The sequence below is a fragment of the Oncorhynchus tshawytscha genome, unplaced genomic scaffold (genome assembly GCF_018296145.1).
Source record: "Oncorhynchus tshawytscha isolate Ot180627B unplaced genomic scaffold, Otsh_v2.0 Un_contig_9978_pilon_pilon, whole genome shotgun sequence".
NCBI classification, from domain to species: domain Eukaryota; kingdom Metazoa; phylum Chordata; class Actinopteri; order Salmoniformes; family Salmonidae; genus Oncorhynchus; species Oncorhynchus tshawytscha.
Genome location: NW_024607894.1, coordinates 1026 through 15000, shown reverse-complemented (window position 1 = coordinate 15000; position 13975 = coordinate 1026). Strand labels below are relative to the sequence as shown.

The window sequence follows — 13975 nt, the reverse complement described above, 5'->3', positions numbered from 1 at the left end:
ATCATGTAGTAACCAAAAAAATAAATAGATTTTAGATTCTTCAAAGTAGCCTGCTTTTTGCCTTCTTGATGACAGCTTTTGGCATTCTCTCAACCAGCTTCATGAGGTATTCACCTGGAATACTTTTCCAACAGTCTTGAAGGAGTTCCCACATGTTTTTATTATTTTTATTTTTTACCTTTTATTTAACCAGGTCGGACAGTTGAGAACAAGTTCTCATTTTACAACTGTGACCCTGACCAAGATAAAGCAAAGCAGTTCGACACAAACAACAGAGTTAAACATAAACAAACGTACAGTCAATAACACAATCTTTGTCCAGTGGAAATTGTAGAAGAGTAGGGAGGTAAGGCAATAAATAGGCCATAGTGGATAAATAATTACCATATAGCAATTAAACACTGGAGTGATAGATGTGCAGGAGATTAATGTGCAAGTAGAGATACTGGGATGCAAAAGAGCAAATAACAATATGGGGATGAGGTAGTTGGGTGGGCTATTTACAGATGGGCTATGTATGCTGAGCACTTGCTGCTTTTCCTTCACTCTGCGGTCCAACTCATCCCAAACCATCTCAACTGGGTTGAGGTCGGGGGATTGTGGAGACCTGGTCATCTGATGCAGCACTCCATCACTCTCCTTCTTGGTCCAATAGCCCTTACACAGCCTGGAGGTGTGTTGGGTCATTGCCCTGTTGAAAAACAAATGATAGTCCCACTAAGATTCAAACCAGATGGGATGGAGTATCACTGCAGAATGCTGTGGTAGCCATGCTGGTTAAGTGTGCCTTGAACACAGGATGTTAGCATGTTGCTAACACCTATACAAGAAGCAAGTCACACAGGGTGTTAGCATGTTGCTAACACCTATACAAGAAGCAAGTCACACAGGGTGTTAGCATGTTGCTAACACCTATACAAGAAGCAAGTCACACAGGGTGTTAGCATGTTGCTAACACCTATACAAGAAGCAAGTCACACAGGGTGTTAGCATGTTGCTAACACCTATACAAGAAGCAAGTCACACAGGGTGTTAGCATGTTGCTAACACCTATACAAGAAGCAAGTCACACAGGGTGTTAGCATGTTGCTAACACCTATACAAGAAGCAAGTCACACAGGGTGTTAGCATGTTGCTAACACCTATACAAGGGTGTTAGCATGTTGCTAACACCTATACAAGAAGCAAGTCACACAGGGTGTTAGCATGTTGCTTAACATGTTGCTAACACCTATACAAGAAGCAAGTCACACAGGGTGTTAGCATGTTGCTAACACCTATACAAGCTCACACAGGGTGCTAGATCGATCATTTTCAGGGTGTTAGCATGTTGCCACCTATACAAGAAACTGGGTGGATTAGACGCCCAAGAAGAAACTGGCGGATTAGACGCCATTTTAGGCTGGAGGGGGATTAGACGCCCGCGAAACTGGGGGAGAAGGTGCTCTTTTAAAAAGACCTAATTTAATGTCACTAATACTTTTTGGATGTTTTATGAAATTAACTGGTCCTTTTTTTTGTAAATCATTCATTTGTTCTGAAGGTAAAAAATAAATGAAAATGATTAGGTTGTTTGGGGACTTTTTCATTTTTAATGGTCCTTTTCATGTCTCATTACCAAGCTGATGTGTGTTTATTATGGCAATGTCTCTTCCAGAGTTTCATAACTGACTATTTAATACCATCAACATGGTTTTGACAGTAGATATCTAGCGTGTGTGTGTGTGTGTGTGTGTGTGTGTGTGTGTGTGTGTGTGTGTGTGTGTGTTACTCTACAGTGTGTGTGTGTGATGGAGCAGTAATCTGATTTTTGTCTCAAACAGATTGATGATCATGCTTCATCTATATCACTGGCCCAACTCTCAAAGGTATACTATATATTCTCTCCTCTTCACCCTACTTCTGTTCTCTCCTCCCCTCTTCTATCCTCTTCCCTTCTATCCTTCTCTTCTCTCCTTCCCTTCTCTCCTCTTCTCTCCTTCTCTTCTCTCCTCTTCTCTCCTCTTCTCTCCTTCTCTCCTTCTTCTCTCCTCTTCTCTCCTTCCCTTCTCTCCTCTTCTGTTCTCTCCTTCTCTCCTTCCCTTCTCTCCTCTTCTCTCCTTCTCTCCTTCCCTTCTCTCCTTCTCTCTTCTTCTCTCCTTCTCTCCTTCTTCTCTCTTCTCTTCTCTCCTCCTTCTCTCCTTCTTCTCTCTCCTTCTCTCCTTCTCTCCTTCTTCTCTCTCTCTTCTCTCCTCTCTCTCTTCCCTTCTCTCCTCTTCTGTTCTCTCCTTCTCTCCTTCCCTTCTCTCCTCTTCTCTCCTTCTCTCCTTCCCTTCTCTCCTTCTCTCCTTCTTCTCTCTCTCTTCTCTCCTTCCCTTCTCTCCTCTTCTCTTCTCTCCTTCTCTCCTTCCCTTCTCTCTCTTTTCTCTTAAAACAGTTGAGTTGGATTGAAACTAAGTGTAAAAAAAAAACTGTTTTCAAAAAGTGATGTTGACTGACTTGGTTGTAATGATGTGATGATGATGTTGACTGACTGTAATGATGTTAATTGGTGTTTCTGATGTGATTCCCTGTAAAGAGATTTCTCTCTGAAGGAGACGTACACTTGCTGCTGCACGTTACACACACACACACACTCGTACGTTACACACACACACACACTCGTACGTTACACACACACACACACTCGTACGTTACACACACACACACACTCGTACACACACACACACTCTGCGTTACACACACACACACACACACACACACACACTCGTACGTTACACACACACACACTCGTACGTTACACACACACACACACACACACACACACACACACACACACTCGTACGTTACACACACACACACACACACACACACACACACACACACACACACACACACACACACACACACACTCACACACACACACACACGTACACACACACGTACGTTACACACACACACACACTCGTACGTTACACACACACACACACACTCGTACGTTACACACACACACACACTCGTACGTTACACACACACACACACACACACACTCGTACGTTACACACACACACACACTCGTACGTTACACACACACACACACACACACTCGTACGTTACACACACACACACTCACACGTTACACACACACACACACACACACACACACACGTACACACACACACACACACACACTCGTCGTTACACACACACACACACACTCGTACGTTACACACACACACACACACTCACTCGTACATTGACCTTACACACACACACACACACACACACACACACACACACACACACACACACACACACACACACACTCGTGTGTTACACACACACACACACACACTCGTACGTTACACACACACACACACTCGTACGTTACACACACACACACACACACACTCGTACGTTACACACACACACACACACACTCGTACGTTACACACACACACACACTCGTCCCCGAACACCTGAAGAATCGTTTTTCTCTCTAAATGAAGACTCAACGGGTTGTATTTGTTTGTTTTGCTCATACATGACCTTTCACCCCTAGGACACTAATTTATAAACAAACCTGTTATCAGTCTTGATTTCAAAACATATTGAAGCCGTGTAACAACTTTTTAAAAAACATTTCAACTTGCCAAATCCTCTCTACTGCACCATGCTTTGTCACCACACTGTGTTTTTGAAGAGATTTACTTAATATATATATATATATATAACATTTAGCAGATGTAATTTATCCTCAAATATAGTTCTTGTTTTATCCTCAAATATGTAGTTTGCTGAAGTAAAACACAAACCTACAGTGTGAACCACGGACGTGATTCTTGGTTGATCTGTTGTTGTTGTGATGGAACTGATTTTTATTATTGTTCGTTATATATATTTATTTATATTATATATTTATACCCTGTGGCGTTCAACCAGAGAACAGCATTTACTACTTTTAATGGTGTTAACAGGCTGTGATGACAGTGAGCTGTTAAAAGGACTGTGTTTTGATTGGGTAGCTGAGTGTGAATGTTTTATCCAATAAAATGTCTCTTAGACCCCTGACCATTTATGTGTGTAGCTGTGATTGGGTAGCTGAATGTGGAGTATGAATGTTTTATCCAATAAAACGTCTCTTAGACGAAGGATAATATCTGTTTTCTCCCCAGTGGATTTACACTTCCTGTCCTTTTTAAAAATATATTTTTTTATTTAAATTGATTTTTATTTATTTATTTTATTTACTTTTTTTAAAAATAAAGTCGATTCAAGTGAATCTGGTAGATTAGTATTTTCTCGTGAGAAATAAGGTGCGTCAGCAATGTGTTTTCAGACCAGAGTCAATCTGACCAGACCGACTAGGTTAGACACAGATTCAACAGGACCTAACAGACCGACTAGGTTAGACACAGATCTATCAGGACCTAACAGACTGACTAGGTTAGACAGATCTAGACTGACTAGAAACAGCTCTACAGGACCTATCAGACCAGACTAGGTTAGACAGATCTAACAGATTTAACAGACTGACTAGGTTAGACACAGATCTAACAGACTGACTAGACTAGTTAGACACAGATCTAACAGACCGACTAGGTTAGACACAGATCTAACAGACTGACTAGGTTAGACACAGATCTAACAGACTGACTAGGTTAGACACAGATCTAACAGACTGACTAGGTTAGACAGATCTAACAGACTAACAGACCTAACAGACTAGGTTAGACACAGATCTAACAGACTGACTAGGTTAGACACAGATCTAACAGACTGACTAGGTTAGACACAGATCTAACAGACTGACTAGGTTAGACACAGATCTATCAGGACCTAGCAGACCGACTAGGTTAGACACAGATTCAACAGGACCTAACAGACTGACTAGGTTAGACTGACTAGGTTAGAAACAGCTCTATCAGGACCTATCAGACTGACTAGGTTAGACACAGATTTAACAGGACCTAACAGACCGACTAGGTTAGACACAGATCTAACAGACTGACTAGGTTAGACACAGATCTAACAGACTGACTAGGTTAGACACAGATCTAACAGACTGACTAGGTTAGACACAGATCTAACAGACTGACTAGGTTAGACACAGATCTAACAGGACCTAACAGACTGACTAGGTTAGACACAGATCTAACAGACTGACTAGGTTAGACACAGATCTAACAGACTGACTAGGTTAGACACAGATCTAACAGACTGACTAGGTTAGACACAGATCTAACAGACTGACTAGGTTAGACACAGATCTATCAGGACCTAACAGACCGACTAGGTTAGACACAGATCTAACAGACTGACTAGGTTAGACACAGATCTATCAGGACCTAGCAGACCGACTAGGTTAGACACAGATCTATCAGGACCTAGCAGACCGACTAGGTTAGACACAGATCTAACAGACTGACTAGGTTAGACACAGATCTAACAGACTGACTAGGTTAGACACAGATCTATCAGGACCTAACAGACTGACTAGGTTAGACACAGATCTAACAGACTGACTAGGTTAGACACAGATCTAACAGGACCTAACAGACTGACTAGGTTAGACACAGATCTAACAGGACCTAACAGACTGACTAGGTTAGACACAGATCTAACAGACTGACTAGGTTAGACACAGATCTAACAGACTGACTAGGTTAGACACAGATCTAACAGGACCTAACAGACTGACTAGGTTAGACACAGATCTAACAGACTGACTAGGTTAGAAACAGATCTAACAGACTGACTAGGTTAGACACAGATCTATCAGGACCTAGCAGACCGACTAGGTTAGACACAGATCTAACAGACTGACTAGGTTAGACACAGATCTAACAGACTGACTAGGTTAGACGCAGATTCAACAGGACCTAACAGACTGACTAGGTTAGACACAGATCTAACAGACTGACTAGGTTAGACACAGATCTAACAGACTGACTAGGTTAGACACAGATCTAACAGACTGACTAGGACTGACTTTAGACACAGATCTAACAGACTGACTAGGTTAGACACAGATCTAACAGACTGACTAGGTTAGACACAGATCTAACAGACTGACTAGGTTAGACACAGATCTAACAGACTGACTAGGTTAGACACAGATCTAACAGACTGACAGAGACACAGATCTAGACAGGACCTAACAGACTGACTAGGTTAGACACAGATCTAACAGACTGACTAGGTTAGACACAGATCTAACAGGACCTAGCAGACCGACTAGGTTAGACACAGATCTATCAGGACCTAACAGACCGACTAGGTTAGACACAGATCTAACAGACTGACTAGGTTAGACACAGATCTAACAGGACCTAACAGACTGACTAGGTTAGACACAGATCTAACAGGACCTAACAGACTGACTAGGTTAGACACAGATCTAACAGACTGACTAGGTTAGACACAGATCTAACAGACTGACTAGGTTAGACACAGATCTAACAGACTGACTAGGTTAGACACAGATCTAACAGACTGACTAGGTTAGACACAGATCTAACAGACTGACTAGGTTAGACACAGATCTAACAGACTGACTAGGTTAGACACAGATCTAACAGGACCTAACAGACTGACTAGGTTAGACACAGATCTAACAGACTGACTAGGTTAGACACAGATCTAACAGACTGACTAGGTTAGACACAGATCTAACAGACTGACTAGGTTAGAAACAGATCTATCAGGACCTAGCAGACCGACTAGGTTAGACACAGATCTAACAGACTGACTAGGTTAGACACAGATCTAACAGACTGACTAGGTTAGACACAGATCTAACAGACTGACTAGGTTAGACACAGATCTAACAGACTGACTAGGTTAGACACAGATCTAACAGACTGACTAGGTTAGAAACAGCTCTATCAGGACCTAACAGACTGACTAGGTTAGACGCAGATTCAACAGGACCTAACAGACTGACTAGGTTAGACAGATTTAACAGACTGACTAGGTTAGAAACAGATCTATCAGGACCTAGCAGACCGACTAGGTTAGACACAGATCTAACAGACTGACTAGGTTAGACACAGATCTAACAGACTGACTAGGTTAGACACAGATCTAACAGACTGACTAGGTTAGACACAGATCTAACAGACTGACTAGGTTAGAAACAGATCTATCAGGACCTAGCAGACCGACTAGGTTAGACACAGATCTATCAGGACCTAACAGACCGACTAGGTTAGACACAGATCTAACAGACTGATTAGGTTAGACACAGATCTAACAGACTGACTAGGTTAGACACAGATCTATCAGGACCTAGCAGACCGACTAGGTTAGACACAGATCTATCAGGACCTAACAGACTGACTAGGTTAGACACAGATCTAACAGACTGACTAGGTTAGAAACAGCTCTATCAGGACCTAACAGACTGACTAGGTTAGACACAGATCTAACAGGACCTAACAGACCGACTAGGTTAGACAGATTTAACAGACTGACTAGGTTAGACACAGATCTATCAGGACCTAACAGACTGACTAGGTTAGACACAGATCTAACAGGACCTAACAGACTGACTAGGTTAGACACAGATCTAACAGACTGACTAGGTTAGACACAGATCTAACAGACTGACTAGGTTAGACACAGATCTAACAGACTGACTAGGTTAGACACAGATCTAACAGACTGACTAGGTTAGACACAGATCTAACAGACTGACTAGGTTAGACACAGATCTAACAGACTGACTAGGTTAGACACAGATCTAACAGACTGACTAGGTTAGACACAGATCTAACAGGACCTAACAGACTGACTAGGTTAGACACAGATCTAACAGGACCTAACAGACTGACTAGGTTAGACACAGATCTAACAGGACCTAACAGACTGACTAGGTTAGACACAGATCTAACAGACTGACTAGGTTAGACACAGATCTAACAGACTGACTAGGTTAGACACAGATCTAACAGACTGACTAGGTTAGACACAGATCTAACAGACTGACTAGGTTAGACACAGATCTAACAGACTGACTAGGTCAGACGCAGATCTAACAGACTGACTAGGTTAGACGCAGATCTAACAGACTGACTAGGTTAGACGCAGATCAATCAGGACCTAACAGACTGACTAGGTTAGACACAGATCTAACAGACTGACTAGGTTAGACGCAGATCAATCAGGACCTAACAGACTGACTAGGTTAGAAACAGATCTATCAGGCTGACGAGGTTAGACACAGTTGACTCTCTCCCCTCCCCTGTCTATATATTAGTTGACTTTCTCCTCTACCCTGTCTATATATTAGTTGACTCTCTCCTCTCCCCTGTCTATATACTAGTTGACTCTCTCCTCTCCCCTGTCTATATATTAGTTGACTTTCTCCTCTACCCTGTCTATATACTAGTTGACTCTCTCCCCTCCCCTGTCTATATACTAGTTGACTTTCTCCTCTACCCTGTCTATATATTAGTTGACTTTCTCCTCTCCCCTGTCTATATACTAGTTGACTCTCTCCTCTCCCCTGTCTATATACTAGTTGACTCTCTCCCTCCCCTGTCTATATACTAGTTGACTCTCTCCTCTACCCTGTCTATATACTAGTTGACTCTCTCCTCTCCCTGTCTATATACTAGTTGACTCTCTCCCCTCTATATACTAGTTGACCCCTCCCCTGTCTATATACTAGTTGACTCTCTCCCTCTCCCTGTCTATATACTAGTTGACTCTCTCCTCCCCTGTCTATATACTAGTTGACTCTCTCCCCCTGTCTATATACTAGTTGACTCTCTCCCCTGTCTATATATACTAGTTGACTCTCTCCCCCCCTGTCTATATACTAGTTGACTCTCTCCTCCCCTGTCTATATACTAGTTGACTCTCTCCCCCCTGTCTATATACTAGTTGACTCTCTAGTTGACTCTCCCCTCCCCTGTCTATATACTAGTTGACTCTCTCCCTGTCTATATACTAGTTGACTCTCTCCCCTATATACTAGTTGACTCTCTCCCTGTCTATATACTAGTTGACTCTCTCCCCCCCTGTCTATATACTAGTTGACTCTCTCCCCTGTCTATATACTAGTTGACTCTCTCCTCCCCTGTCTATATACTAGTTGACTCTCTCCCCCCCTGTCTATATACTAGTTGACTCTCTCCCCTGTCTATATACTAGTTGACTCTCTCCCCTGTCTATATACTAGTTGACTCTCTCCCTGTCTATATACTAGTTGACTCTGTCTATATACTAGTTGACTCCTGTCTATATACTAGTTGACTCTCTCCCCCCCCTGTCTATATACTAGTTGACTCTCTCCCCTGTCTATATACTAGTTGACTCTCTCCCCTGTCTATATACTAGTTGACTCTCTCCCTCCCTGTCTATATACTAGTTGACTCTCTCCCCTGTCTATATACTAGTTGACTCTCTCCCTGTCTATATACTAGTTGACTCTCTCCCTCCCCTGTCTATATACTAGTTGACTCTCTACCCTGTCTATATACTAGTTGACTCTCTACCCTGTCTATATACTAGTTGACTCTCTCCTCTCCCCTGTCTATATACTAGTTGACTCTCTCCCCTGTCTATATACTAGTTGACTCTCTCCTCCCCTGTCTATATACTAGTTGACTCTCTCCCCCCCTGTCTATATACTAGTTGACTCTCTCCTCTCCCCTGTCTATATACTAGTTGACTCTCTCCTCTCCCCTGTCTATATACTAGTTGACTCTCTCCCCCTGTCTATATACTAGTTGACTCTCTCCCCCCTGTCTATATACTAGTTGACTCTCTCCCCCCCTGTCTATATACTAGTTGACTCTCTCCCCCTGTCTATATACTAGTTGACTCTCTCCCCCCCTGTCTATATACTAGTTGACTCTCTCCCCCCTGTCTATATACTAGTTGACTCTCTCCCCCCCTCTATATACTAGTTGACTCTCTCCCCTCTCCCCCCTGTCTATATACTAGTTGACTCTCTCCCCTCTAGTTGACTCTCTCCCCCCCTGTCTATATACTAGTTGACTCTCTCCCCCTGTCTATATACTAGTTGACTCTCTCTATGTCTATATACCCCTGTCTATATACTAGTTGACTCTCTCCCCCCCTGTCTATATACTAGTTGACTCTCTCCCCTGTCTATATACTAGTTGACTCTCTCCCTCCCCTGTCTATATACTAGTTGACTCTCTCCCTCCCCTGTCTATATACTAGTTGACTCTCTCCTCTCCCCTGTCTATATACTAGTTGACTCTCTCCCCTATATACTAGTTGACTCTCTCCCTGTCTATATACTAGTTGACTCTCTCCTCCCCCCCTGTCTATATACTAGTTGACTCTCTCCTCTCCCCTGTCTATATACTAGTTGACTTTCTCCATCTCCCATGTCTGTCTTATACTAGTTGACTTTCTCCTGTCTATGTTGTTTCTCCCCTGTCTATATACTAGTTGACTCTCTGTCTGTCTGTCTGTCCCCTGTCTATATACTAGTTGACTCTCTCCTGTCTCTGTCTGTCTGTCTGTCTGTATATACTAGTTGACTCTCTCCTCTGTCCCTGTCTGTCTATCTACTCTGTTGTCTCTGACTCTGTCTCCTCTCCCCTGTCTATATACTAGTTGACTCTCTCCTGTCTCCTGTCTGTTGTCTGTCTGTCCCCTGTCTATATACTAGTTGACTCTCTCTGTCTGTCTGTCTGTCTGTATACTGTCTGACTGTCTGTCTGTTTTAATGTCTGTCTGTCTGTCTGTCTGTCTGTCTGTCTGTCTGTCTGTCTGTCCCTGTCTGTCTGTCTGTCCCTGTCTGTGCTAACACATATCGTGGTGTTTCTGGGAACAGACTGTCTGAACCCGTCCAACGTCAGAGGAGAAATCACCATGGTCATAGTCCATCTGCTAATTGAGTGATGACACTTGTTCAACCATGTCAGAACTGAACCAGGATGTCTGTTTCCTAATGTCTGTTTTAGTACATTTCTGTAACTCCAGATGTTCAGTTCCTGTAACTGAACTGGAAGTAGCATCAGCTCTATCCTGTAACTGAACCAGGAAGTAGCAGCAGCTCTGTCTGTCTGAACTGGTCTGTTCTATCCTGTATCTGAACCAGGAAGTCAGCAGCTCTATCTAACTGAACCAGGAAGTCAGCAGCTCTATCCTGTAACTGAACCAGGTCAGCAGCTCTATCCTGTAACTGAACTGTCATCAGCTCTATCCTGTAACTGAACCAGGAAGTAACAGCAGCTCTATCCTGTAACTGAACCAGGAAGTAACAGCAGCTCTATCCTGTAACTGAACCAGGAAGTAGCAGCAGCTCTATCCTGGATGTAGCAGCAGCTCTATCCTGTAACTGAACCAGGATGTCAGCTCTATCCTGGAACCAGGAAGTAACTGGTTTCTGTAACTGAACCAGGACGTAGCGCAGCTCTATCCTGGAACCAGGAGTAGCCAGCTCTATCCTGTAACTGAACCAGGAAGTAGGACGCTCTATCCTGTAAGAACCAGGAAGTAGCATGCTCTATGTAACTGAACCAGGAAGTAGGAGCCTCTATCAACTGAACCAGGAAGTAGCAGCAGCTCTATCCTGTAACTGAACCAGGAAGTACAGGATGTAGTAGCTCTATCTGAGTAACTGAACCAGGACATCCTGTAACTGAACCAGGAAGTAGGAGCAGCTCCAATCCTGTAACTGAACCAGGAAGTAGGAGCAGCTCTATCCTGTAACTGAACCAGGAAGTAGCAGCAGCTCTATCCTGTAACTGAACCAGGAAGTAGGAGCAGCTCTATCCTGTAACTGAACCAGGAAGTAGCAGCAGCTCTATCCTGTAACTGAACCAGGAAGTAGGAGCAGCTCTATCCTGTAACTGAACCAGGAAGTAGCAGCAGCTCTATCCTGTAACTGAACCAGGATGTAGAGCAGCTCTATCCTGTAACTGAACCAGGAAGTAGCTCTATCCTGTAACTGAACCAGGAAGTAACAGCAGCTCTATCCTGTAACTGAACCAGGAAGTAGGAGCAGCTCTATCCTGTAACTGAACCAGGAAGTAGGAGCAGCTCTATCCTGTAACTGAACCAGGAAGTAGGAGCAGCTCTATCCTGTAACTGAACCAGGATGTAGCAGCAGCTCTATCCTGTAACTGAACCAGGAAGTAACAGCAGCTCTATCCTGTAACTGAACCAGGAAGTAGGACAGCAGCTCTATCCTGTAACTGAACCAGGAAGTAGGAGCAGCTCTATCCTGTAACTGAACCAGGAAGTAGGAGCAGCTCTATCCTGTAACTGAATCCTGTAACTGAACCAGGAAGTAGCAGCAGCTCTATCCTGTAACTGAACCAGGAAGTAGGAGCAGCTCTATCCTGTAACTGAACCAGGAAGTAGCGGCAGCTCTATCCTGTAACTGAACCAGGAAGTAGGAGCAGCTCTATCCTGTAACTGAACCAGGAAGTAGGAGCAGCTCTATCCTGTAACTGAACCAGGAAGTAGGAGCAGCTCTATCCTGTAACTGAACCAGGAAGTAGGAGCAGCTCTATCCTGTGTTAATGTTGACAGCTGTCTGGACTGTCAGTCATGTGTTAATGTTGTGTTAACGTTGTATTCATGTTATTAGTTATGTGAAGAAGTTGACGGGGCCCCCTCCAGCCAACTACACCTGTTATCGCTGTGGCAAGAACGGACATCACATCAGGAACTGTCCTACTAACGGGGTAAGACATCACATCAGGAACTGTCCTACTAACGGGGTAAGACATCACATCAGGAACTGTCCTACTAACGGGGTAAGACGTCACATCAGGAACTGTCCTACTAACGGGGTAAGACATCACATCAGGAACTGTCCTACTAACGGGGTAAGACATCACATCAGGAACTGTCCTACTAACGGGGTAAGACATCACATCAGGAACTGTCCTACTAACGGGGTAAGACATCACATCAGGAACTGTCCTACTAACTAACGGGGTAAGGAACTGTCCTACTAACACATCAGGAACTGTCCTACTAACGGGGTAAGGAACTGTCCTACTCAAGACATCAGGAACTGTCCTACTAACGGGGTAAGACGTCACATCAGGAACTGTCCTACTAACGGGGTAAGACAACACATCCTTGGTGTGTGTGTGTTATTGCTTTCCAGAGCAAACCAGTAAATGTGTGTGTGTTTGTGTGTGTGTGTGTGTGTGTGTCTGTGTGTGTGTCTGTGTGTGTGTCTGTGTGTGTGTGTGTGTGTCTGTGTGTGTGTGTGTGTTAGAACGAGAAAGGGTTTGAGCCGCCCCAGAGGATCAAGAAGAGTACCGGCATCCCCCGTTCCTTCATGAAGGAAGTGGACGACCCGTCTATAAAGGGAGCCATGTTGACCAACACCGGGCACTACGCCATCCCTACGATAGACGCGTGAGTTTCCTCTGACACCCCCCGTTATGTCCTGATTTGAGGACTAAACAGCAACTTATCAAATCTAAATTTTATTTGTCACATACCACATACACACGGTTAGCAGATGTTAATGCGAGTGTAGCGAAATGCTTGTGCTTCTAGTTCCGACAATGCAGTAATAACCAACAAGTAATCTAACTAACAATTCCACAACTACTGTCTTATACACAGTGTAAGGGGATAAAGAATATGTACATAAGGATATATGAATGAGTGATGGTACAGAGCAGCATAGGCAAGATACAGTAGATGATATCGAGTACCGTATATACATATTAGTAATGTAGGGTATGGTAACATTATAGCTGGTTTAACAGTATATATATATGAGATGAGTAATGTAGGGTATGGTAACATTATAGCTGGTTTAACAGTATATATATATAGATGAGTAATGTAGGGTATGGTAACATTATAGCTGGTTTAACAGTATATATATATAGATGAGTAATGTAGGGTATGGTAACATTATAGCTGGTTTAACAGTATATATATATATATATAGTAATGTATATGGTATATATATAGATGAGTAATGTAGGGTATGGTAACATTATAGCTGGTTTAACAGTATATATATATATAT

General features: G+C 43.2%; 1 protein-coding gene across 1 annotated transcript in view; it reads left to right on the top strand.

Moving 5' to 3' along the window:
- The window catches only part of LOC112238433 (E3 ubiquitin-protein ligase RBBP6-like), a 23503-nt gene extending 10139 nt beyond the window's left edge, over positions 1-13364 (top strand). The window contains exons 4-6 of the mRNA XM_042312704.1: positions 1824-2003; positions 12555-12659; positions 13205-13364. Of these exons, the coding sequence (XP_042168638.1) occupies positions 1824-2003; positions 12555-12659; positions 13205-13351 (432 nt within the window). The 3' untranslated portion in view covers positions 13352-13364. The remainder of the gene's footprint in view (positions 1-1823; positions 2004-12554; positions 12660-13204) is intronic.
- The last annotated feature ends 611 nt before the right edge of the window (positions 13365-13975 follow it).